This window comes from Mesocricetus auratus, unplaced genomic scaffold (genome assembly GCF_017639785.1).
Source record: "Mesocricetus auratus isolate SY011 unplaced genomic scaffold, BCM_Maur_2.0 Super-Scaffold_100038, whole genome shotgun sequence".
NCBI classification, from domain to species: Eukaryota; Metazoa; Chordata; class Mammalia; order Rodentia; family Cricetidae; genus Mesocricetus; species Mesocricetus auratus.
The window spans coordinates 10,781,695-10,807,402 of NW_024429216.1; the positions used below are offsets into that span (position 1 = coordinate 10,781,695).

A 25,708-nucleotide genomic window follows, 5' to 3' on the forward strand; every position below is an offset into this window, starting at 1 on the left:
AGCTGAAATAAAGGAACCCTGGCCCTTCAGTCCTCGGTGTGTGGGGGAGACCAGCAGTGCCATGGGGGAGGGGGGCTTGTCCCTGGGGTAGGGTGGTCTCCAGTCCCCACCCCTGTCCCTTCCCCCACTGATTCAGGAACCCGGGCCTCTCCGCCCTTAGACTGTCCCACCCAACGAAGCCCTGCCTCCAGTCCCCAGCTAATCGTGCATCCGGTCCTGTCCCCCATCCCGTGACCACCTCATGGGACCAGATACCCAAATCCAAGAATCACGTGATTGTTTGGAACCTGGGATGCTACAGCCTGCTGCATCCCTTATAGCCCAGGCTGGACTCCACCATGCGGCAATCCCCCTGCCTCTCCCTCCCAGGTGCAGGGATCGAGGATGAGCAGTGCCGCGGGCAGCTCCCCTCCCCCCTGCTTTCCTCTCGCCCCTTCTCCCAAACTGGGGAGCCCACTGGTCTCAACCAAACTGCAGGCTCTTCCCCCCCCCCCCCGCATTGTCGCCGACTGTGGAGGGGCGCGGGGTCCATTGGCTTTAGGCTCGTCCAGCGAAGGCTGAGCCCCTGCCTGCCGTGAGTCCAGCCCCTCTCCTACCCACCCTCCACCGGGCCACTTGGACCGAGAGCGCAGTACGCACTGGGCAAACATGCTTTAGAAGGGGATGTCAGAGGATTTAGGAAGCCAGAGGGAGCAGGCTTGCCCGACCCAGGCAATCAGGGGGGGCTTCCAAGAAGAGGGGAGGTGGAAAACTGAGATTATAGAAAATCAGGGTCTCAGGGTGCCAGAAAGCTGCACTCACAGATGAGTAACTAATGATACTGAGTAACAAAAGTCACTCCAGGAACACAAGGGTGTTTGTTGAGAGGAGTTTTTTAGGTCAGCCACGAAATCCCAGGAGCAGCTTGGAGAACGGTCGCAAAGCAGTGTGGCTACTTAGCCAGCGACATTCACCAACTGAAACCAATCCACAGAACCGGTTTGATGAGGACACCACAGGTTCCCCAGTGACCGCACCATGCTGCAGTCGCCAGCTGCCTGCGGTCACTAAGACAGGGTGTGGCTGCCCTTCTGTTCAGAACTCACTCATCACAAGTCACTCCTCAGAATAGCGGGTGATGCTGATGATGACATAACTGCTTGGGATGGCTGCAGGTGGGGAATGGAGGATGGGGGTCTCCCCTGAGGGATTCTGACTCAGGATTCCATCAGAAGCTGCAACAAAGGTCCCTGGACCTGGAGGTATCACAGTCCCTGCCTAGAATCCCCCAGTGAGGGGCTAGGGTGTGGTTCAGTGGTAGAGCCCCTGCCTAGAATCCCCCAGTGAGGGGCTGGGGTGTGGTTCAGTGGTAGAGCCCCTGCCTAAAATCCCCCAGTGAGGGGCTGGGGGTGTGGTTCAGTGGTAGAGCCCCTGCCTAGAATCCCCCAGTGAGGGGCTAGGGTGTGGTTCAGTGGCAGAGCCCCTGCCTAGAATCCCCCAGTGAGGGGCTAGGGTGTGGTTCAGTGGTAGAGCCCCTGCCTAGAATCCCCCAGTGTGCCAGCTAGGTTTATGACAATTTAAAATAGGCCATAGTTATTTAAGAGAAGGGACCCTCAATTGAGAAAATACCTCCACAAGAACTTTTTTCTTTTCCTTTTGTTTTTTTGAGACAGGGTTTCTCTTTGTAGACCCTGCTGTCCTGGAACTTGCTCTGTAGACCAGGCTGGTTTGGAACTCAGAGATGAACCTGCCTCTGCCTCCTGAATGCTGGGATTACAGGCGGGCACCACCACGGCCTGGCTGCATCTTCTTAATTAGTGACTCATGCTGGAGGGCCCAGTCCATTGTAGGTGGTGTCATCCCTGGGCTGGTGGCTTTGGTTCTATAAAAAGAGAAGTTGATCAGGCTATGACAGAAAATCAGTTAGCAGCACCCTCCATGGCCTCTGCATCAGCTCCTGCCTCCGGCCGGGTTCCAGCCCTACGAGAGTCCCCGTCCTGACTTCTTCCACTGATGAACAGCGGAAGTCAAAGCCTACTCCTCCAAACAAAGTTCCTGGGGAAACAGACATGGTGCTTCACAACCGTAATCCCAGTACTGAGGAGTCGGAGACGGGAAATTCCCAAGTTCAAGGCCAGCCTAGGCTAAAGTGCAAGACTATCAATAAAACATGATAAGCCAAACTCTGAGACATGGAAGAATGAGTATGTATTTCTACGGTCCTGGCAGAAGCTGTGTGGCCTGGTTTCCCTCGTGGTGGTGGCACTGCTTCTAGACTTTCTGTGGGTTATGTACCAGCCCCCAAACCACACAGATCTGAGGGGAAGAAACAAAGACGCCTACTTTTCCCTTCATCTTAACATTCTCCTCTCCTTCCTTTTTTTTCCCTTGTGTGCTAGGATGGAACCCAGGGTCTCTGGCTTGCAAAGCAAGTACTCTGTCATTGAGTCACCTGCCCCAGCCCCTCACTGGGGGATTCTAGGCAGGGGCTCTACCACTGAGCCACACCCCCAGCCCCTCACTGGGTGATTCTAGGCAGGGGCTCCACCACTGAGCCACACCCCCCAGCCCCTCACTAGAGGATTCTAGGCAGAGGCTCTACTGCTGAACCAGGGCACCGATTCTTACTTCCTCATGCAGGTAATGTCAAGATCTGATTATAAATGGTCTTGTAGGATGAGAAATTATTTCCTCCGTCTTTAAAAAATAGGATCTCCTCCAGCTGCCATGGCTGTAAAGCCAAAGCTGGCTTCCTCTGCAGTGTTCACTCCTAATTCAAAAGCCTGGCATGGTTTTCCAAGCTGAGATCACCTTGGCTCCTGGAGGCAGCAAAGCCAACACCTGTCTCTGTCAGTTTCCGCGGAGGGTGTGGACTTTGCAGAGAAGGCAGGAATGGGACAGATGGCAGGTAACTGACGCCTAACAGACAGGGAGTAAAAGTGCTTGGCACCAAGTCTGACCGCCTGGAACGGGAAGAGCAGAATGGACTCCACAAGTTCTCTCTGACCACCACTGTGCTCTGCACCCACCTTAACATTATAAATAATAGTGATGTGTTTAGAAATACGTCCCTTTGAACTCCATAGAGACATACACCCTTGGCGTTCGCTTTTTTGGGGCTTCTTAAAAAACATCTCATGTAACCCAGGCTAGCCTTGAATCTATCATGTAGCCGGAGCTAGCCGAACTCCCTATCCTTCTGCCTCCACGTCCCAAGTTCTCAGGTTACAGGTGTGTGCTAGCACTGGGGCTCTTGTGTGTGTGTGTGTGTGTGTGTGTGTGTGTGTGTGTGTGTGTGTGTGCATGAGAGGACCAGGGAGCCAGACCACAGCCATGACAGGTTTCTAATGGCCCCTGCCAGGGACTGGGCCTTAGACTCGGTTTACTAGAACCGGCTGGAGCTTAGCAAGCTGTTCTTGGGAAAGCCACAACCCAGGGGCAGCCAACCAGAGGGCACCCCACAACCTTGTGCAAGCCAAGGGGAACTTAAGAGAGCTTCTCCCACCTGTAGCTCTAAAGCGCTAACCACTGCGCCACCTACCAGCCTGTAGTGGCCTGTAACTTTTTGTTGAAACCCACCAATCAGTCCCCAGACTCCCCTCTCCTCCCAGAATCCCCCCATCCCAGTTTAAAAGAGGCTCTCAGGTTGCTGCCCTGAGCCACCCCAACATGTGGTATCCCCAAAGCACTCTTGTTTACTGCATGCGTGACTGATGGTCTCTTACAGGACTTCCCGCAGACCCTGACACGCGTATGTGGAGGCCAGAGGCTGGGGTTGGGTATCTTCCTTCTTATTGGTGGTTTGAAAGAAGATGGCCGCCCGTGGGAGCAGCACCATCAGGAGGTGTGGCCTTGTTGGAGGAAGTGTGTCGCTGTGGGGGCGGGCTTTGCGGTCTCTTTTCTCAAGCGTCACTCAGTGTGACAGTCAGTTGACTTCCTGCTGCCTTCTGGTCAAGCTGCGGTCAGCACCATGTCTGCCCTCCTGCCGCCATGCTCCCTGCCTTGATGGACCGAACTTCTGAACTGTAAACCACCACCTCAATTAAATGTGTAAGCGTTGCCATAGTCATGGTGTCTCTCACAGCAGCAGAAGCCCTAACTAAGACCGTCATGCTTCAGGCTCTCTGCCCAGCCACTGAGATGGGTGCAGAAGTTTCCTCCAAGTTAAAGCATTCAACCTGCAGGGAAAAGCTCCAGGTTTGTTGAGACTCAGGAAGGAAGCAATTCACAAGTCTCAGGAAGTCCCTGAAACTAACTACACGAGACTCCCTCAGTCCCCAAGGTTATACAGTCAGCAAGGAGTGCTAAGGAGAGGGGACCCCCGACCTTTGACCTTCCTGTTGGTAAATGCAGTGTGCTCCAGGGTCCCAGCTTTTGGAAGCCAGCACCCATGCCAAGGCAGGCTTTCAGTGATGCAGCTATCTGTGAGTCATCCCTGTTCCTGTTAAGCAATTCCAATACACTCATTTGTTCACATTTCTGACATTGGTTCTCTGTCCGGGATGGTTAGAGATATTTACATATTTTCCCAAGAATAGCAACACACAACACTGCCCCACGGTTACAGATGCATGCTACCAGCCCCAGCTTTTATGTGAGTGGGTACTGGGGATTCAAACTCAGGTTCTTATGCTTGTGAGATATCTCCCTATTTCTGTTTGTTTTGCTTTTGTTTTATTTTGATTTTTTTTTTTTTTTTGGTTTTTCGAGACAGGGTTTCTCTGTGGCTTTGGAGGCTGTCCTGGAACTCGCTCTGTAGACCAGGCTGGCCTCGAACTCACAGAGACTCTGCCTGCCTCTGCTTCCAGAGTGCTGAGATTAAAGATATGGGCCACCACCACCCAGCTTTGTTTTGCTTTTGAGACAGGGTTTAACTCTGTGACTCAGGCCATCATGGAACCTGTCATGTTTCATCTTTGTTTTTAGGGATTTTTGTTTTGTTTCTTTTGGTTTTTGAGACAGGGTTTCTCAGTATTGTTTTGGAGCCTATCCTGGAACTTGCTATGCAGATCAGGCTGGCCTCGAACTCACAGAGATCCACCTGTCTCTGCCTCCTGAATGTTTTTTGTTTTGTTTTGGTTTTGGTTTTGGTTTTTGAAACAGGGTTTCTCTGTGACTTTGGAGGCTGTCCTGGAACTCACTCTGTAGACCAGGCTGGTCTCGAACTCACAGAGATCCGCCTGTCTCCACCTCCCGAGTGCTGGGATTAAAGGCGTGCCCTACTACCATCCAACCTGCCCTTGGTTTTTATATTTATACTTTTCCCCGACCAGAGCTGTTTTCTGAGATATCCTCACACATGTAAGTCTCCACATTCAACCCAAAGTGAACTCACACAGCAAAGAATATTAATAGTCGTCTTCCAGACCCAAGCCTGGGATCAGGTGGAAAAACGATCATTCGGAACATGCTGTGATCCTGTTCTGTGGACTGTGGTACCCTGTGTAGAAAGTGATGAGAGAAAGGCCAGGAGCTCCTGCTCCATCTGTAGTCCCAGGACACAGGAGGCTGTGGCGATTTACGGTGTCCAGTTCCTCCAGTTCCAGGGGCACTCATCACTCTCAGCCTCTGTGTGCACACATGTACCTGGTACATGTACATACGTGCACACAAACACTTGACACACATAAAATAAAAATAAGTTTTTGTTTTTTTTTTTTGTTTGTTTTTTTGAGACAGGTTTTCTCTATGTATCCCTGGCTGTACCGGAACTTACTCTGTAGACCAGGCTGGCCTCCAACTCAGGACAGCCAGGGCTACACAGAGAAACCTTGTTTTGAAAAAAAAAAACAAATAAATTTAAATCTTTAAGAGAGAGAGGAGTTCAAAGCCAACCTGGGTTACCAAGGGTGGGGGGCATAGTTCTGTGGATAAAACCTGCAAGTCTGAAGTCATGAGTTTACGTCCCCAGAATCCTCTTACGGCCAGACAGGAAGCGTGTGTTTGTAAACCCAGTACAACATGGGAAGAAGGTACGCCAGGGTCCCCAGAAGCATGCGGCCAGGTCACCTAGTGAACACAGTGACAAGATACGTCTTAAACATGGTGGAAGCAGAGGACCAGCACTCACGCTCATCCCCAAAGCGACCGCCATGCTCGATGCCATGTGTGCACGCACACACACAGAGGGTAGGAGCAGTGATGATAGAGCCGGGTGTTGGTGGTGCACTCGGGAGGCAGAGGCAGGCGGATCTCTGTGAGTTCGAGGCCAGCCTGGTCTACAGAGCGAGTTCCAGGACAGCCTCCAAAACAATACAGAGAAACCCTGTCTTGAAAAACAAAAAAACAGAAAAGAAAAGAAAAAGAAAGATGAATTAAAGTATGTCCAGACCTAGGTACACTGACCATGTCTCAAACTAAACAGAAATCCACTCTGGTAAGCAGTGTTTCTGCTTTCTTGTGACTCAGCTCTCGGGAGCCATAAACAAACCCCGGGCTGGAGAAAGGGCTTTGGTGGCTTGAATGAGAATAGTCCTCAGAGGATCGCGTATGCTTAGTCACCAGGGAGCAGAACTGTTTGAGAAGGATTGGGAGGTGTGGCCTCGCTGGAGGAAGTGTGTCACTGGAGGCAGGCTCAGAGGGTCAAAAGCACACGCCAGGTCCAGCATCTCTCTCTCTCTCAGCCTGAGGGCCGGGGTGAAGCTCTCAGTTACCGGTCCAGCACCATTCCTGCCAACATCCTCCCCACCATGACGCTAACGAGTTGAACCTTAGAAACCGTAAGGCAGCCCCCAAGTAGACGCTGCTGTGTGTGTAAGAGTCGCCTTGGTAACCGTGTCTCTTCACAGCAGCAGAACAGCGACTGAGCAATGGCTTAGTGGTGAGCACACTTGTTGCTCTTCAGAGGAGCAGAGTTCAGCTCCCAGCATCTCCCAGCTGTGTGTAGCCCCAGTTCCAGGAGCTCCAGCGCCCTCTTCTGGCCTGGGCAGGCAGCTGCATGCACATGCAGACATAAATGCATACATACATACACATAAATAATTAATGATCATTATGAAGTCTATGGTGAGATGTGCATAGCTAACTAGCAGTGTCTCTGCATTTTACTTAAGGGACAGTGAAATACAGTTGTGTGGCACGCAACAAGACCCCCTTGTGCCACCGTGGTCCGTAAGATTGTGTCACCTGATGACGCCGTAAGTGTGGTTTCACCTGCGGAGCGAGCTACTTCGTGATGCTCACAGGAGGACTAAGCAATTGCCTAGCAACACCTTTATCTGAACGGATGCGCATTGTTAAGTGACACGTGACTGTTGATCTATACACAGGAGACAGCAGGGCAGAGTCGGAACATGACTTCGTTCCACGCACAGGCCCTTATGTGTCCCCAAGTCAGGCCCTGTCCTGGGCACCAGAGATGCAGTGTGACCCCCGAGGAGTTCCCTTGGGGCATAGCTTCTGTGCCAGACAATGTGAGGTGAAGTTTACCCAGCCCAGCCGCCCGCCCCCCGTGATAAAGGCGATAGGAAGGGAAACACGGGCAGCTGGCAGCTGGAACGCTCTAACGAGGCGAGTCACAGGAGAGATTAGAGGCGAGCGAGGAGGAAGCCACTCCGTGGAAGGATGCCCTGGCAGTGGGGGCAGGAAGTGTGAAGGTCCTGGGGTTGATGGCCCAGCACGTCAGCCGAGAGATCAGGGTGACCGAAATGCTGCTTGGGAGGGAGAGTGAATGCCAGACGGGGGTCAGGGCAGGGAAAAGGTCAGATCTAGGACCTCACAAACCACAGGGAGAGTGCTGGCTTTTACTTTCATCAAGATGGAGCCGTGGGCGGATTCTAGAAGAACAGTGTCCCGGGCTGACTCACAGCTCCTCGGGATTCTTCTGACTCTTGAGTAGGACCTAATTGTAGCGGACAATGGGAGGTGACATTATGAGACTCGTTTCCACAAGTCCAGGGCTAATGCCTCTCTCCTGTGCTCAGCCTCGTGGCTTACTTCACCCGGCGCCATAGCCGGCTGACTTCTCAAAGGTGCAAGAGAGGGCGGCTGATGCCAGGCTCCCGATCGGGGTCCAGACCCGGTAATCAGATCCTCAGGCCAGGGGCAGAACAGGGAAGTGATGACTGAGGTCCCAGTGTGGAAGACGGCCCCAGGGAGCACTTGGGCACTGTGAGAATGCCATCTGGGAGTGTCGTGGCCACTCTGATTTGGGTTGTTTTTAAAGATTTTTTTTTTTTTTTTTTTTGGTTTTTCGAGACAGGGTTTCTCTGTGGCTTTGGAGCCTGTCCTGGAACTCGCTTTGTAGACCAGGATGGCCTCGAACTCACAGAGATCCACCTGCCTTTGCCTCCTGAGTGCTGGGATTAAAGGCGTGCGCCACCAACACCCGGCTTTTAAAGATTTTTTTTTTTTTTGGTTTTTCAAGACAGGGTTTCTCTATGGCTTTGGAGCCTGTCGTGGAACTCCCTTTGTAGACCAGGATGGCCTCGAACTCACAGAGATCCACCTGCCTCTGCCTCCCGAGTGCTTTAAAGATATTTTTAAAGTGGCTTTTAGTACGTATTTATTGTTAGAGGTACAAGTCTTTGCGTACATGGACCTATATTCACCACGTGTTTGCCTGGTGCTCATAGAAGCCAGAGAAGGCTTCAAATCTCCCCGGAAATGGAGTTACAGGCTGTTATGAGCCACCGGATCGGATGTAGGTGCCAGGATCCGAACCTGAGTCCTCTGCAAGTGCTCACCGCCGCTGAGCCGTCTCTCCAGCACCGTTGCTTTTCCTTTTGTTTTTTTGTTTTTTGAGACAAGCCCTTATTGTGGTACAGGCTTTCCTCAAACTCCTTTTTGTTTTATTATTAATTTATTTGCTTTTGAGGCAGGTCTTTCTATTTTGAGACAGGTCCTGGAACTCGATATGTACACGGACCAGGCTGGCCTGGAACCCAGAGACCCTTCCCTGCCTCTGCCTCCAGAGTCTTGGGATTAAAGGCGTGCACCACTGTGCCCAGCTGTCCTAAAACTCAGTGTAGCCAAGGAAGACCGAACTCCTGACCCTCCGACCTCTCAGTGCAGGGATAGCCGGTGTGTGTCAGGATATGCCTGGTTAACGAGATGTTGGGGGGCAGAGGCCCAGGCATCACAAAAACTAAACAAGGCTTGTACCAACCGTTTCCTGTTTTCGTTCCTGTGAGGCACGGCTGGTCTTGAACCCCTGATGGTCTTGCTACCACTGCTTCAGAGTAAGGGTCATTAGAGTGGACCACTAGGCCCAGTTAGCTGTGGAGAGCATCTTCCTGTAAGCCTCGGGACCCCTGCGTATGCATCCTTTTGCCTGCAGTAGGGAGGGGGCTGGTGACTGGGAGTCAGGTGGAGGAAAATGAGGGAGAGATGCACCCCAGGGGGTGGGGGGCTAGCAGGGGGCCCCCGAGGTTTGCAGGGAGGTATGTGACAGGACAGGGTTGAAGGAGGACTTCCTGAAGAGGAGACAAGGCGCAGCCCTCCCTATGCAAAGGTCATTTTCCTGGTTTCACAATTACTGTCCGGTGTGGCCGGAATGCTAAAACAGCTTTGAGAGTCAGCACCCATAACATAAGCCTTTCTTCTGCGGCTGATGGGTAAAACCTTGGCTCCCGGGGGCCCCCTGAGATCAATGCTGGCCTCCCTCAGACTGACCAGAGCCTGGGGGAGGAGGGCTGTCTCTCAGCATGACCAGTGACACCCCCATACACACACCCCTACCAGGATCCCAGACTAGCTTCTGCCGGCTGAACGGTGGCAGAGCCCTCCTTCCCCACCCCCACCCAGCATTCTTGGGATTTCGTTCCAGGCTGATTTGGCCTGTGAGGACCCTGGAGTAGTGATCTGTGATCCCTTACTTTGACCTGTGACCCCTCTCTTCCGTCCAGTGGCCTGATCGCCTCTTACCCTCCTCCATTCACCTGCCCCAGCCAGCCGTGTCCTCCCCTCCCCCCAAGGTGGGGAGGGAATGGCGGGGAGAGCAAGGAGGAGGAAGGGGGGTGACATTCCTTGGATTCTCTGGATGGGGGGATGTGAGGGAGTCAGGGAGAGCACAGCAGAGGGAGGGGCTCCCCATCCCCACCCCATCACCAAAGAGGCCTAAGAGGATGACTTGGGAATTGAAAACCCCATTAAAGAGAAGATTGACCCGACCAGTTCCAGGCCACTGCTCGTCAGAGGAGCGACGCTTCCGAGCAAGGTGGCTGTGAGGCGAGCACCCTGGGAAGAGCCAGTCATGCAGGAGACTCTGCAGACCGAGGCCACACAGGCAACTAATTGCCCCAGTAAACACCGACAGTCCACAAACCAGAGGCGGTGGCAATCCCAGCACTTGGGAAACCGAGGCAGGCGGCTTGCCAACGAGTTTCAGGCCAGTCTGAGCTACAGCGCCTCCAGCAACACCTGTCTCCGGAAAGAAAACAAACAAACTAGGGAAACGATCTACCTGCAGCGGGTGGGGGGTGAGGGGTGGGGGGTGGGCGGGGTGGCACTGGCCACCACGGAAATGAGTCTCAGGAAGGAAGGGGATGAGGGTCCCTGCGGTGTCCCTCAGATCCCAAGCTCTAGGCACTGGCTAGACTGCTGGGTCAGGCGCCCTGGCCACCGAGGGCAGCCGCGGGCGTGGGCTGGATAGGAGTGGCGCGCGCCGCGGGGCTGGCAGGGCCAGCGGGTCCCCGCGCGCGCGGGTGGGAGGTCCTCTCCGGGCAGTGGGAGGTCTTGGCCTGGCGCCCAGCCTGGGGATGGGGAGGGGCGGGGTGGGCGTGGCCCGGGGCGTGGCCTCCGCTGCCAGCCTCACCGCGGCCGAGAGAGCCTCACCCGCCCGGGCTCAGTCACCGCCGCCACCGCAGGGAGGAACATGGAGCCCCCGGACGCCCGCGCAGGGCTGCTGTGGCTCGCCCTCGTCCTGGCGGGCCACTCAGGTATGGCTTGGAACCGAGAGGGCAGAGCTGAGACTTGGCGTTGGGGTTTGTGGGGATGGCTCCTGGGGTCCCCGGAGAGACTGGGGAACAAGCTTCCATCTCCCCAGGGAGCACAGTCTAGGGACTCCCCACCCGAGAGGAAGGCGGGGAGGCCTTGGGATGTTCCCGATCCGAGAGATGAGGGTACCCCGACGCTGGAGCAGACACGGCCTAAGCAAGCTGTCCCTTCCTGGCTCTCTGGGAACTCAGGAATCTAAGCCCTGCGACCCCTAATAACCTTGGGTACCTGGAATCTGGGCTCTGGGTGCTTAGTCCCTCAGACCGGAGCCCAGCCCAGCCCCCGCCGCCGCCCCCCCTGCCCCCCACCGTCTCCTGCTTTGTCAAAGTAGCTTCTACTGAAGACCCACATCCTAGAGCTGTTCTCTAAGTGATTAAGTTTGAGCTTCCTCGGGGAAGCTGGGGAACCTGCGGCTAAAACACTTCCTACAATGAGAGGTTTCCCCTCAGTTCAGAGTGTAGGCTGACCTGACCCTAGAGGACCCACCCCTCTGAGAAAGGGCCCGGAGTACCAAGCCTCTCACAGAACGTGGAACAGTGTTTCCGAGGGAAAGGGGCCCCTGGGAAATCCACACACCTGCAAGCTGTGGGGGGGCACAGGGGGCCCGGGAGGGGGGGCACTGGGGACAGGGTGGACAGGGATCAGGGAGGACAGGGGCTATCTATCTGCCTGCCTTGGGAGTCTGCAGTCACACCCAGTCCCGGGTACCAGCCTGGCTCCACATCAGCTCCCCTGGGACAGGCTGGGGCCAGAGGTAGGTGCCTGGGAGCCCAGGCCGCTGGCACAAGTGTGGTGTGTCGTTGGGAAGCCAGGAGCAGGCCAGACTGGGAGGGGAAGGAATGATGCCAAAATGCTACCCCAGAGGGTAGGTTCCCAGCGAGAGCTGTGCCACCCACCAGACCCTGACGGGAGTCGGAGACCCACGTTCCCAGAGGTCCCAACCTCAGGCTCCGCTGCCACCTCAGGCTACTGGAACCCTTCCTCCCCTCAGGCTCACTCCCTGCCCAGGTGACTCACCTCACCCTTTTCAAGCATCTCTTGTGAAGAGATGGGAGGGGGGTGTTGTCAGGGGGCAGGTAGGGGGCTCTGGCGCCAAGCCGGGCAGGTCTCAGCCAGCCTGGCCCTCCCACATTCCTGAAACCTGCCCAGCCCTGTCCCCCCCTGCCTCTCCCACACACCCAATCCAGCTCCGGGCCCGGCTGCAGCCCACACCCCAGCCCCCCCACACACACACAGCAGAGAGCAGCAGAGGGCCCCCAGGAGCAACCGGGAAATTTGGATGGGATCAAAAAGTGGAGAGCAAAGATGGAGAAAGACCTGTTCTTCAGCCCCTCGGGGCCAGGTCCTGTCCCCGGTGCTCGAGGTCAAGGGGAGAGTGGGGCCTGGCCCTTCCTCGAGGGGACGTTTGGTTTGCTATGTTGGGCGGGTAAGAGAAGCAAGGCTTTAGCGTAGAGTTCTGGAGGAGGCTTGGCCTTAGCCCTTAGAAGTGGCAGAGGCTGGGCCGGTGGCACAGGGCTTTAATCTCAGCACTCAGGAAGCAGGGGCAGCTGTAGTAGAGTTGGAAGCCAGCCTGGCTCAAGTAACTCGAAAGTGATGGAGAGACACTGATGGCCCCAGACTCTGGGAGGACCAAGGAGGAAGAGAGGAGCTGCATCTGAGGGAGGAGGTTGGAGCCCAGACTCCTGTCTGAGGGTTTGAGGCAAGGGTCTGGAACTGTGTGTCTAAGGGAGGCGCTAAGTCTCCCCTGGGGTCTGGAGGGCTCTCCCCGTTGGTAGCGCTGGGTAGACATCTGAGGCCACGCCATCCCGCAGGTGCCCAGGCTGAGGTGCACGTGTCTGTGCCCCCTCTGGTGGAGGTGTTGCAAGGAGAGCTGGTCACCCTGGACTGCAAGCCTCGGGAGCGCCCTGAGCATTATGTGCTGGAGTGGCACCTTGTGAGTGTGGTCTTGCCGGGAGCTGGGGAAGATGCAGGGAGGAGGGGGTCCAGCGTCCTGGTCACATCAGTACCAATTAGTTCTGCCTATGAGGAGCCGAAAGACCCCACAGGGAGCCGTCAGAAGCCCCATCTCCACTGCACAGACGAGCAGCTGGGAACTCAGGGAGGCATGGGTTTCCTTGAGGAAACGGTTCTCCTTCGGGAGTGAGGGGCCACACAGAGCAGAGACCAGAAGGAGCCAGAGGGAAGGAGAGGGAAGGAGAGTCAGGACAAGAGAGAGATGAGACACCAGGGGAGGGGCATGAGGGACACAGGAAGGTGGGGAGTAGGTCGGGACTTAGGAGAGGGCATGGAGGGCAGCAGAGACACGAGAGAAATGACAGGCGGCTGGGCCGCAAGCCTGGAGGAAGGTTCGAGGTCTGCCTGCACTACGACGTTAGACCCCATTGCTATACAAAAAGTGAAGACAGGGCTGAGGGGATGGAGTAAATGCTTACCCCGTGGGAAAGCGCTCACCCCACATGGGGACCTCAAAAGCCGAGCACTGAATAGCACTTGGTTCTTTCCCTGAGGACCTGAGTTCAGATCTCAGCACTCACGGGCTCACAGCTGCCTGTGACTCTAGCTCCAGGGGATCTGATGCCCTCTTCCGGTGTCCATGGATACCTGCACTCATGTGCGCGCGCGCACACACAGAGATGCATATACACGTATATAAATGATAAAATACTTTTTAAAAAGTCTTAAAAAGAGGGATGGCTAGGCATGGTTGCACACGTTTTCAATCCCAGCACTAGGAAGGCAGAAGCAGGTGGATCCCTGAGTTCCAGGTTTTCCTGGCTTACAGAGAGAGAGTTCTAGGACAACCAAGCTACACAGAAACCATGTCTCCAAAACCAAAGAAATAAAAAGAAGGATGAAGCCGGGCATTGGTGGCACACACCTTTAATCCCAGCACTCGGGAGGCAGAGGCAGGCGGATCTCTGTGAGTTGAAGACCAGCCTGGTCTACAGATCGAGTTCTAGGACAGCCTCCAAAACAATACAGAGAAACCCTTTCTGGAAAGACCGAGAGAAAAAAAAAAAAAAGAAGGAAGAGAGTGTAGCTGGTAGGATGCTGGTCTAGAATCCCCCAGTGAGGGGCTGGGGGCGTGGCTCAGTGGTAGAGCTCCTTCCTAGAATCCCCCAGTGAGGGGCTGGGGGCATGGCTCAGTGGTAGAGCTCCTGCCTAGAATCCCCCAGTGAGGGGCTGGGGGCGTGGCTCAGTGGTAGAGCCCCTGCCTAGAATTTCCCAGTGAGGGGCTGGGGGGCGTGGCTTGGTGGTAGAGTGATGCTTAGCATGTGGGGCTCACTAGGTTCTTTCCCTAGGCCCAAGAGAAAACAGTCTTGGCGGTAGACTATGTAAAGGGTCACAACCCAAGCTAAGACCCTCGTTCATGCCCACAGGTTGACGCTACCGGGTCCCGACATCTCCTGGCTTCCGTGGAGCCGCAGGGCTCAGAGCTCCTGGGCACAGTCCACAGCTCTCGGGGCCGCAGTCCCCCATACAAGCTGGACTCCCGGGGCCGCCTGGTGATAGAAAAGGCCCAGGTGGGCGATGAGCGGGACTACGTGTGCGTGGTGAAGGCTGGCTCAGCGGGCACCTCCGAGGCCACCTCGAGTGTCCGCGTGTTTGGTAAGTGTCCCCAAAACTATGCCGAGGAGCCATGGCGTGGGGGGGATCGGAGGAGGACCTCCTGACCCGAGCATCTCCCCCAACAGCGACCCCCGAGGCTACGGAGGTGATTCCCAACAAGCGGACGCTGTCTGTGTTGGAAGAGTCTGCCCAGGAGGTAATGTGACCCGGGTTGAGTTTCCACGACTGTCTTTGTTATTAGTTTGTTTTGTGGTATCGGAGATTGAACTCAGGGCTTTGAGTACGCCAGGCAGATGCTCCCTATTGCTGGGTATTTTCCTTGCTTTGTTTTGGTTTTTGTTTGGGAGGGTGACCCAGAACTTTCTATGTCGCCACTTAATGCTTTCCAAGTACTGAGGTCCCAGGCGCGTGCCATCGTACCCATCTGGTTTTTTGTTGTTGTTTTTTTTTTCTTGGTTTCCTTTTGTTGGCAACACCGGCCTCGTAACCCAGCAGGACCACATCCCTGCTGTGTGACAAGGGTTGGCTCTGAACTCCTGGTCCTCCTGCCTGGATGATTGGATCCTGGTGCTAGGGTCACACTCCGAGCTTTGGCCTGGGGTTGTGTGAAACAGGGTCTCACGAGGCTCAGGCCGGCCCGGGACTCATCATGTAGCCCAGGCTAGACGTTCCTGTCTCAGCCTCAAGAGAGCTGGGGTTGCATCGGTGTGTCGCCACGGCCAGGTTTAGAGTTAATTGTTGAGGTGGGGACACAAGCATGCGGCATCTTAAGTCAGAAGACAGCTTTGGGGACACTTCCCCACCCCTAACCCTCTCTACACGTTTCCTGGGATCCGACTCCGGTCTTCCACCCCCCCCCTCCCCGCCCCCACGAATACACATCTCACAGACCGGGCTCTGGGCTCTGTAGTGGAAGGAACGGGAGCCGGTGAGTTCGGTCTCCTCTCCCGAGGAAAAAGAGCCCCAGCGGACACATCTAGAGGGGAGATCTGGGGGGAAAACAGAGAACCAGACCTCAGAGTCCTGGCGCCCAGCCCAGGCCACGCCCGTCTCTTCCCCAGATCGCTACCTGCAGCAGCCGCAACGGAAACCCGGTGCCCCGCATCACGTGGTACCGGAACGGCCAGCGCCTGGATGTACCCATGGAGATGAACTCAAGTGAGCCATCAGGAGCCGGGGAGGGCGGGGTGGGGCGGGGTGAGAGGGTGCCGCGGGGTGGGGTGTTAGCCAGCCTGCCCCCCCGCCTCTCCCGCAGAGGGCTACATGACCAGCCGCACCGTCCGGGAGGCCTCCAGCCTGTACTCCCTGACCAGCACGCTGTACCTGAGGCTCTACAAGGAGGATCGAGACGCCAGATTCCACTGCGCCTCCCACTACAAGCTGCCCTCGAACGAGCACGGCCGCCTGGACAGCCCCGACTTCCGCCTCACGCTGCACTGTGAGTCCCCGACAGCGCTGGCCCCCGCCCTACCATGCTGTCCCAGCAAGGCGCAGCCCCGGGCCCCGGTTCCAGTCTCACCTCGGGCTCAAGTGTAGTTGGGGCAGCCTGCTGACCTTTGGCCTCTGGACTCAGACTGCTCCCCAAACGACCATGCCGACTCTGAGTTCGGCATAGGACCCTGACACCCCCATGCAACGCTCCATTCCTTCCTGCCGATTTGAGTTCCCATACGGCATCTGGTCTTAAATCTCAAACCGTAACACTGACCTCTGACCCTCGGATTAGCTAGACCTGTGACTTTTACCTCTGGTGTGTGTTCCGAGGGTGAGTCTGGACCTGTCTGTCAGGTGAGGAGACACGCGCCCTGTCATCCCTGCACTGCGGAGGCTGAGATGGGCGGACGCAGAGTTCAAAGCCTGGCGGAGCTACGGAGAGGGGGCCTGAATCAAAATCAGACCAAAGGAATGAGACACATACGTCTCTCTCACACACATACACACACACACACACACACACACACACACACACACACACACACGCAGGCATGCACTCACGCACACAGGCACACACAGATAAAACAAACAAACAAACTTAAGACTTCTAAGGTTTAGATACTGTATCTCTCCCTTTAAAGTAAGGCTGACAGGCCAGGCAGTGGCAACGCCAGCCTTTAATCCCAGCACTCAGGAGGCAGAGGCGGGCGGATCTCTGAGTTCAAGGCCAGCCTGGTCTACAGAGCGAGCTCCACCGTAGGCTCCAAAGCCACAGAGAGGAACTCAAAAAAGAAACTAAAAAAAAAAAAGTAGAGCTGACCTTCCCCCTTGACCTTACTTCCTTTCTTCCCACAGATCCAACCGAGAATATAGAGTTCTGGGTGGGGAGCCCATCCACCACAGAAGGCTGGGTGCGTGAGGGTGACGCTGTCCAGCTGCTCTGCCAGGGTGACGGCAGCCCCAGTCCAGATTACTCCTTTTTCCGCATACAGGTAACCCACCTGATTCCGTGTCTCACTGACCTCATCACCCTCTAGTCTTTAGTGGTGTAGGAGACAGACCCAGGGCCTGACTCCCTGGGGGATTCTAGGCAGGGGCTCTACCACTGAGCCACACCCAGCCCCTCACTGGGGGATTCTAGGCAGGGGCTCTACCACTGAGCCACACCCAGCCCCTCACTGGGGGATTCTAGGCGGGGACTCTACCTGTGATCCATACCACAACCCCAACTGCTAATTTTGACCCTGGGGGTGCTTAGCTTCACAAGAACCCTTGATCTGAAGGATGTCTGACCCTGCCTTTAGATAGTTTGGAGAACATACCCGACAGGTATGACCCCTGACCTTTGGCTCAAACTGCCTCTAGCGAAGTATGACACCAGCTTGGTGACCCCTGACTCCACCCCAGTCGCCCGAAGAACAGCTTCTAATTCCCGGGTGCCATCCTCTTACTCAGGGCACCCAGGAGAAACCGTTAAATGTCAGCCTCAAGGGGAACTTGACCCTGGAGGGCGTGCATCGGGACCAGAGCGGAGTCTATGGCTGCAGGGTTGAGGACTACGACCTCTACGAGGAAACTCCGCTTGTCAAGAGCCTGGAGCTGCGCGTGGCCTGTGAGAGCTCGTGGGGAGGGCGGGGCGGGCTGGGGTCCGGCTCCACCTCCTCCTCCCGGTCACAGCCCCCGCGGCAGCTCCTCCCAGCTGCCTCACAGGCTCTCCAGAGCGCACACTTGACTCCCTGCCCCTGCTTAGAAGCTGCTGCGGTTCCCCAGTGTTTTACAGAGAAAGATCCAGTCCCCTGTGGAGGCTCAAGTCCCAGGCTCACTCCTCAAGATTATGCCCACCGAGTCTAACCTGGCCCTACCCTGGGTTTCTTTTCTTCTGTCTGTCTTTCCTTCATTGTTTATTTAGTTATTATTTATTTTTATTTATTTATTTTGGTTTTTTTGAGACAGGGTTTCTCTGTGTAGCTTTGTAGACCAGGGCTGGCCTCGAACTCACAGAGATCCGCCTGCCTCTGCCTCCCGAGTGCTGGGATTGAAGGCGTGCGCCACCACCGCCCGGCTGCCCCTGGGTTTCTAAGCAGCTTTTCTGTTCACTTCTCTAGGAAGAGAGTGATCTTTAGTGTGTGTGTGAGTGTGTGTGCACACCTCCTGTGTATGCGTGTGTTGAGGCTGTCGGTCAACCTCAGCTGTCGTGTCTCTGGATTGACACCTTGTTTTTTGAGAAGGAGCTCCTCATTGGCCTGGAGCTCTCTGATTTAAGCTTGACTGGCATGCTTTCCAGCATGCCCCAGAGATCGTTCTGCTAAGAATAAGCATGCACAACCACATCCAGCTTTTTATGTGGGATCTGGGGCTTCAAGGTGGTACCTCATTAGGGGATTCTAGGCAGGGGCTCTACCACTGAGCCACGCCCACAGCCCCTCACTGGGGGATTCTAGGCAGGGGCTCTACCCCTGAGCCACACCCCCTAGCCCCTCACTGGGGGATTCTAGGCAGGGGCTCTACCACTGAGCCCTGCCCCCCAGCCCCTCACTGGGGGATTCTAGGCAGGGGTTCTAGGACTCTGGTTCTCATGCTTACACAGCAAGTACTGTACCTGTTGAGCTGTCTCCATAGCCTATGTTTAGTTGTTTTGTTTAGTTGAATCTCATGAAGCTAGTCTGGCCTTGAACTCACTATGTAGCCCCACCACAGTAGCAGAGACACACAGTAAGTGCTGACCCAAACCATCAGTGTGTCTTAGAGAAGTAGCATTGATTAAGACGGAGGTGCGAGGTGAAAAAGGATTGTCACAGTCTGAGTTCCTGCAAGTGTTCTCACCACCAGGTCTGCAGGTAGAGTGTTTATGGAAAGTCACCTGTGACCTGTGTATTCAGAAGCAGCGAGAATGGGTGGGATTTACACAAGGTCTTGGGGAGGGAGGGCAACACTCCACAGTTGTCCCCAGATAGCGTGAAGGAGCTGAGCCTGACTGTGTGTCATGCCGGGAAGGGAGTGTGACCTTGGGCAAGGGGCTCCTTACAGTTGAGGGCATTCCCGAGGGCTGACAGCTGAGGGTTGACAGCTGCCGGCTCTTGCAGCAGCTGGGGGAATCAGTTGCTGCTGTGGGAAGGGAGATCCCGAGAGCCGGGTGTCCACAGCAATGGGGGCAGGAGGCCTCTGAGAGGAGGGGACACGTGGGATAAGAGCCTCTGCTGCAGGCAGGGTGAGCCAGTGGCAAAGCCCTAGAGATGAACTCGGTATGGAATTCCTGAGGACACTAACCCTGGAAACAACGTATCTGAGGCTAAGCAGGTGGAGAGACGGTGTTCAAAGACTAGGCAGGCTTTTGCAGACTTTGGCCATGGTGCCCAGGGCACTGGGAGTCAGAACAGCGTTTCATGAGGAAGATGGACCAGTGTGTTCTTTGAAACATCCCTTGGGATGCTCAGTCGAGTATGGACCGAGAAGACAACAGTGAGTATCGGGGCTGTCAGCGTGGCTCAGCAAGCCGCGGAGCTTGCCACCAAGCCCAACCATCTAAGTGCGATTCTTGGGTCTCCCATGAAGGAGGGAGAGAGCCATCTCCAGCAGCTTGTCCCCCGACCTCCATCCATTCGCCACGCACTCATGCACACACACAATAAATGACAGAAATACAAGTTTTAAAAAGTGAGGGATAGGCCGGGCGGTGGTGGCGCACGCCTTTAATCCCAGCACTCGGGAGGCAGAGGCAGGTGGATCTCTGTGAGTTCGAGGCCAGGCTGGACCGACAGCCTCCAAAACAGAGAAACCCTGTCTCGAAAAAACCAAAAAAAAAAAAAGTGAGGGATAAGCCAAGTGGCGGTGGTGGCCCACGCCTTTAATCCCAGCACTCGGGAGGCAGAGGCAGGCGGATCTCTGTGAGTTCAAGACCAGCCAGGGCTACCAAGAGAAACCCTGTTTTGGAAATGGAAAACCCGAGAGAGAGAGAGAGAGAGAGAGAGAGAGAGAGAGAGAGAGAGAGAGAGAGAGAGAGGGAGGGAGGGAGGGAGGGAGGGAGGGAGGGAGGGAGGGAGGGAGGGAGGGAGGGAGGGACTAGTAGATCGTAAGGATGGGGAGCGCCAGTGTGGTCAGTTGAAGTGAAGTACGGGGAAATCCTTCTCAGGGCAGAAACAGAAAAATCAGACCTTCTGGCCCAGCTTCCCAAGGGCGGGGTTTACCTCCACAAGCCACCAAACCCAGCCAGAATGTTTGTTGTGTTTTGAGGTTGCTGGCGTTTGAACCAAGCTAGACAAACACTCTACCTCCAGTGTTTATTCCCAGCCACGAGCCCGGCAAGTTGTCTGATCACTTTGAATTATCCTTACATTTTATTTATTTGTGCATACGTACATGCATGTGTGCGTGTGGAGGTCAGAGGTCAACTTGCAGAAGTCTGTCGTCACCTTCTACCATGTGGGTCTAGAGGAGTGACATCAGGTTGTCTGGCTTGGTGGCAAGTGTCTAGTCACCATCTTGCTGGTCCAGGCCCATTAAGGTTTTATGGAGATGGGATGAGGGCGCACAGAGAAGGGGAAAAATGAGCTTAAGCAAAAGCTTGGGTAGAGAGCTGATGGCACAGAGCTGAAGTAGAGCCCCTGCCTAGAATCCCCCAGTGAGAGGCTGGGGGCGTGGCTCAGTGGTAGAGCCCCTGCCTAGAATCCCCCAGTGAGGGGCTGGGGGCGTGGCTCAGTGGTACAGCCCCTGCCTAGAATTCCCCAGTGAGGCACTAGGGGCGTGACTCAGTGGGAGAGCACTGCCTGGCACATGGCATCCTCAGCTCTGTAAACCTCAGATAGTGCATTCTTTAGAGCAGCTCTCCTAGGTGTTGGCTGAAGGGCCTGGAATGAAAGTGCAGATATCGCGGTAATGGGGAGAATGAGAAAGAGCAGCATGGCGTTATCTGCCCCTGATAGCCCTCTCCAGGCCCTGGCTGACGGGGCAAGGGGCTGGGGGACGTGAGCCCGTTTTCCCTGCTGCAGATCTGGATCCCTTGCTGCTGAGTGTGCCTGAGGAGCTCTCTGTGTTCCTGAACAGCAGTGACACGGTGGTGGACTGCTCGGCCAGTGGCCTGCCGGCCCCTACTGTGCGCTGGACCAAGGTGACCGGAGGGAGGAGCCGGGGGACCCCGGGTGCTGCACCTCAGGCTGTCACCTCTCACGGCACTTCCTGTCCCTTCCCCAGGATTCTGTGACCCTCACAGATGGCCCCCAGCTCTCGCTCGACTCGGTTACCTTTGACTCCGTTGGCACCTACACGTGTGAGGCCGATACACCCATCGTCCCCCTCCTGAGCCGGACGCAGAGTTTCCAGCTGGTGGTCCAAGGTTTGGATTGTTGGGCGCCGTGTGTGTGGGGACAATGTCTACCTTTAGTTTCCTTTTGTGTGTGTGTGTGCATGTGTGGTGTATGTAGGCATCCTTGTGCGTGGGTGCGTGGGCGTGCGCCTGGGGTCAGAAGATGACCCGAGTGTCTTCCTCTGCTCATCTCTATTTTGGGGGGGGGGTGGGGCGGGGGGTGTGTGTTCTGACACAGGATTTCTCTGTGTAGCCCTGGCTGCCCTGGAACTCACTATGTAGACCAGGCTGGCCTCAGACTCACAAAAGAGCTGCCTGCCTCTGCCTCCCGGGTGCTGGGATTCAAGGTGTGCACAGCTATCTCTTTTACCTTTATTTATTTGGGGGGACGGTTTGCGGTGATCGGGGGACAGCCTGCAGGAGCTGGTTCTCCCGTTCCACCCCATTGGTTCCAAGCATGGCTGCTGAGCCATCTTCCCAGCCCCCTCCGCTCATTTAAAACCTGGAGCCCAGAGAACCGGGAGTTCGGGGGGACTCCAAGAGTCTCTGCACGGCCTCAGCCCCGGGCTGGGCTTCCAGATGTTCACTGCTCTGCCCGCTCTGTATGTGGGTGCTGGGGCGCGAACTCGGGTCCTGGAGCTTGCACAGGAAGCGAGTCCCCGGAGTCCCTCCCCTGTGCCCTCCCGTGTCTCTCCGTTCCCTGGTTGTCCGCCTCCCGCTCACTGACGCTGCTGTGGTCCCCACCACCCTCAGGGCCACCGGAGATAAGACCGAACGAGATAAAGCCCGTCTCGGGGAGCAGCTGGACGGAAGGCGATGAAGTCATGCTGACCTGCTCAGCCAGAGGCTACCCGGAGCCCAAACTCACCTGGAGTCAGCCAGGCGACACTGTAAGGGACACTCCATGCCACTCAGCCTACCCCAGCTTCCACGGGGGACCCTGGTCCTCATCGGCCCAAGCTTCCATGTCCCCCATACTCCAGCCTACGCCCCCAGCCCTTGGTCCCAAGGGCCGTGGCCTGACCCAAGCCCCCTCAGCCGGCAGAGCTGCCCTTGGAGGGCAAAGGCTGGAGGAGCAGCTCGCTGATGGTGAAAGTGACCAGCGCCCTGAGCCGAGAGGGCGTGGCCTGTGAGGCTTCTAACATCCACGGCAAGAAACACCACGTGTTCCACTTCGGCTCCGGTGGGTAGCGAGCAGGGAAGCAGCCCAGGGAAGCAGCCCGGTGGGGTGGGCGCGCAGGATGCAGTGGGCTGAGTTCCTCTTGCCTTCTCACAGTGAGCCCCCAGACCGCCCAGGCTGGAGTGGCCGTCATGGCCGTAGCCGTCAGCGTGGGTCTCCTGCTGCTCGTGGTCGCTGCTTTCTATTTCATGAGACGCAAGGGGCGCCCCGGCTGCTGCCGGCGAGCCGAGAAGGGGGCTCCGTAAGTGCCTTCGGGTCCTGTTGCAACCTCAGCCATGTCCTGTCCCCCAGCCAAACCCTCCCGCTCTGCTGCCAAAGGAGTCCCAACGCCGTCAGCTCCCCGGCCTCCCACCCAAGGACGGCCTTGCCTACCGCCCAGAGTCCCACCAAAGCCGCCTGAAATCTCCTCCCAGCAGACCCAACGCCATCGCGCCGTCCCCCCTAGCGGCCTCTATCTAAAGTAGCTCTGTTCTTTCCTTCTGTCTCAAGTATCGGAGCTGGAAACCAGACTTTACATAAGTTAAAGCCTTTGCCTCTAAGCTGTGCCCTAGAAGGGCGGTGGTGGCGCATGGCTTTAATCCCAGCACTCGGGAGGCAGAGGCAGGCGGATCTCTGTGAGTTCAAGGCCAGCCTGGTCTACAGAGCAAGTTCTAGCGCCTACACAGAGAAACCCTGTCTTGAAAAAAACAGGAGAAAATGCCCTACAGACTTATCTTATGGAGGAGGTACTTTCTCAGTCGAGGGTCCCGCCTCTCAAATAACTCTAGCCTATGTTAAATTGACATAAAACTAGACAGCACACTGGGGGATTCTATGCAGGGCCTCTACCACTGAGCCACACCCCCAGCCCCTCACTGGGGGATTCTAGGCAGGGGCTCTACCACTGAGCCACACCCGCAGCCCCTCACTGGGGGATTCTATGCAGGGCCTCTACCACTGAGCCACACCCCCTGCCCCTCACTGGGGGATTCTAGGTAGGTGTTTACCACTGAGCCACGCCCCCAGCCCCTCACTGTGGGATTCTAGGCAGGTTCTTTACATGAATCCCTACTCTCTATTTGACTATTCTGAGACAAGGTCACATGAATTGTCCAGGTTGGCCTTGAGCTTTCCGTCCTCGAGCCTCCCAAGTGCCGGGATTGGAGCCCTGTGCCATGAAGCCCAGCTTCATCTCCAGTCTGTTTGCACCCCATTGCTAGCCACATCCTGACCTATTCCTCGAAGCCACACTCCCAGTGACTGTCTTTCTCCAGCGTAGCCAGCCCGTGTCTGTGTCCAGCCTCAAACCCATCTTCTTGTGTGTGCAGTCTTTTCACAGTCTGCACCAGAAACCAAGCATGTCTGTCCCCACCTGCCTGCCGCAGCATCCGCCCAGAAGCATCCGGGACCCCTGTTTAAGACTAGCCTTGCTTCTACCCCATCTCCCTGCTTCAGCAGCCCTCCCCTCCCCTCCCCTCCCAGCCCTATACCACCCCCGGTTCCATCTCTCCACTGTCGCCCCCAGACCAGCCAGGGAACCAGAAATGAGCCACTCTGGCTCGGATCGTCCGGAACAGACGGGTCTCCTCATGGGCGGGCCCTCCGGAGGAGGCAGAGGAGGCAGCGGGGGTTTTGGAGATGAGGTGAGTGATGTCCTGTGTGTCCATTGGGGAGCCAACTGGGCGCGGGGTCAGCCGTGAGCTCAGCCTGAGCTGCCGGTTCCGTTACCAGTGCTGAAACCAGGAACCGCCCGGAGGCCGTCTCTGGATCTGGAGCATCGTTGGAGGACCGGCTCAGCGCGCAAGCCCCCGCCTCCTCCTTCCTCCTCCAGCCTTGGCCCTCCCTTCCTTCCTCTGCCTGCTGGACAGGGACCCACAGTGGCCAGCGGCCTCAGGGAGGGAAAGAAGGAGGGGGGCTGGGAAGGGGCCTTCCTCCAGGGAATGTAACTCTCCCAGGCCCCAGAATAGCTCCTGGAGCCAAGCCCAGGGCCCGGCCAGGGACGCTGCGCTGAGGGTCGGCAGGCCGGGTTATTTTTACCTCCTGACTCCCTTGCTGGGCACTGCCCCCACCTGGTAGCCTGCTGTGTAGTCTGACACTGGAGTCCCCAACCCACCCCATCCCTTCCCATCTGCCCCCAGCCCCTCATTTGTGGACACTGGATTCAGAAATAAATGCTGCCTGTCACGTGGATACCTTCTTACGGTCAGGTGCTCTTCTGGGGCGGGGGTAAAGAGGAAGGGAGGCTGCTAGCCATTTCCCCCTCCTACGACTGCTGGCTGGCTGCCTCCTCACACACCCTCAGGAAAAGCCCGATGTCAAGGAGAAAGGCAGAGACTTAGAGAGGGTGAGAGGCAGCTGCCATGGAACCAAACCTAGCTGGCTGGTACTGGAAGAGCAACGCCAGGGTCCAAGAACCAACCTGAACACTGTGGACCAGTGCCCAGGGCCTGCCGTCCCTTAATCTGGGAAAAATTCCTAGATTCCCTAGGGAGCTGAAGCTAAGACTAGAAAAATCCTCCCTCCTTCCTGGAGGAGCTGGGGGCTCCCTGGGGAAGCAGGGTTCACAAAAGGAATGCAAAAGGGACCTGGGGCAGAGTGGTAAAACTGGCAGACTTTCTGAGGTCCAAACGAGATGATTGGAGAGGGCACGGTGGCACAGGCCAGTCATCTGAGCAGCCGGGATGCTGAGTTTGAGGCCAGCCTGGGCTACATAAGGAGTTCCAGGCTGGCTGGGACTGCAAAGCAAGACTGTCACAGAATAACTGGATCTGGAAAGATATCCTAGTGAGTAAGGGTGCTTGCCACCAAGCCTGGTGACTTGATTTGGGTCACGTAGCCAGGCTGGTTTTGAACTCACCCAGTGTAGCTGAAAATCCAGCTCCTCCCACCTACACTTCACAAGCCTTGGGTTACAGAACTGTACTGCCACAATTTGGCTTTTTGACTGTTTGTTTTTTTGAGACAGGGTTTCTTCTTGTAGCCCTGGCTGTCCTGGAACTCGTTCTGTATGTAGACCAGGCTGGCCTCAGCCTCCAGAGTGCTGGGATTAAAGGCGTGTGCCACCATTTTTTAAAATTTATTTATTTATTATGAATACAACATCCTGCCTCCATGTATGCCTGCAGGCCAGAAGAGGGCACCAGATCTCATTATGGATGGTTGTGAGCCACCATGTGGTTGCTGGGAATTGAACTCACAACCTCTGGAAGAGCAGACAGTGCTCTTAACCTCTGAGGCATCTCTCCAGCCCAGCAGCTCACATTTTTAATAGAGCAGACATCTTCCCCATCAGGACAAGGGATTTGTCCCAAGATCCCACGGAATTCCAGAAA

The 25,708-nt window shown here is 56.0% G+C and overlaps 1 protein-coding gene across 1 annotated transcript; it reads left to right on the forward strand.

Annotated features, from left to right (window-relative positions):
• The first annotated feature begins 10,709 nt into the window (after positions 1-10,709).
• Positions 10,710-24,566, forward strand: Bcam (basal cell adhesion molecule (Lutheran blood group)). Its single transcript, XM_013125468.3, has 15 exons — positions 10,710-10,856; positions 12,726-12,847; positions 14,295-14,523; positions 14,610-14,680; positions 15,546-15,642; positions 15,740-15,922; positions 16,774-16,910; positions 17,374-17,530; positions 20,904-21,022; positions 21,106-21,247; positions 21,971-22,107; positions 22,256-22,400; positions 22,494-22,638; positions 23,902-24,019; positions 24,108-24,566. Exons 1-15 carry the CDS (start codon positions 10,793-10,795, stop codon positions 24,111-24,113), a joined length of 1,872 nt encoding a protein of 623 aa, XP_012980922.1. The 5' UTR covers positions 10,710-10,792; the 3' UTR covers positions 24,114-24,566.
• Positions 24,567-25,708: the final 1,142 nt, after the last annotated feature.

What these genes read in the sequence shown, in the direction of transcription:
- Bcam (XM_013125468.3), top strand. Translation starts at nt 10,793, where the DNA reads ATGGAGCCCCCGGACGCCCGCGCAGGGCTGCTGTGGCTCGCCCTCGTC. An exon ending in CTCGAGTGTCCGCGTGTTTG is followed by an intron (nt 14,524 to 14,609) that starts GTAAGTGTCCCC and finishes CTCCCCCAACAG; the next exon opens with CGACCCCCGAGGCTACGGAG. An exon ending in CTTCCGCCTCACGCTGCACT is followed by an intron (nt 15,923 to 16,773) that starts GTGAGTCCCCGA and finishes TTCTTCCCACAG; the next exon opens with ATCCAACCGAGAATATAGAG.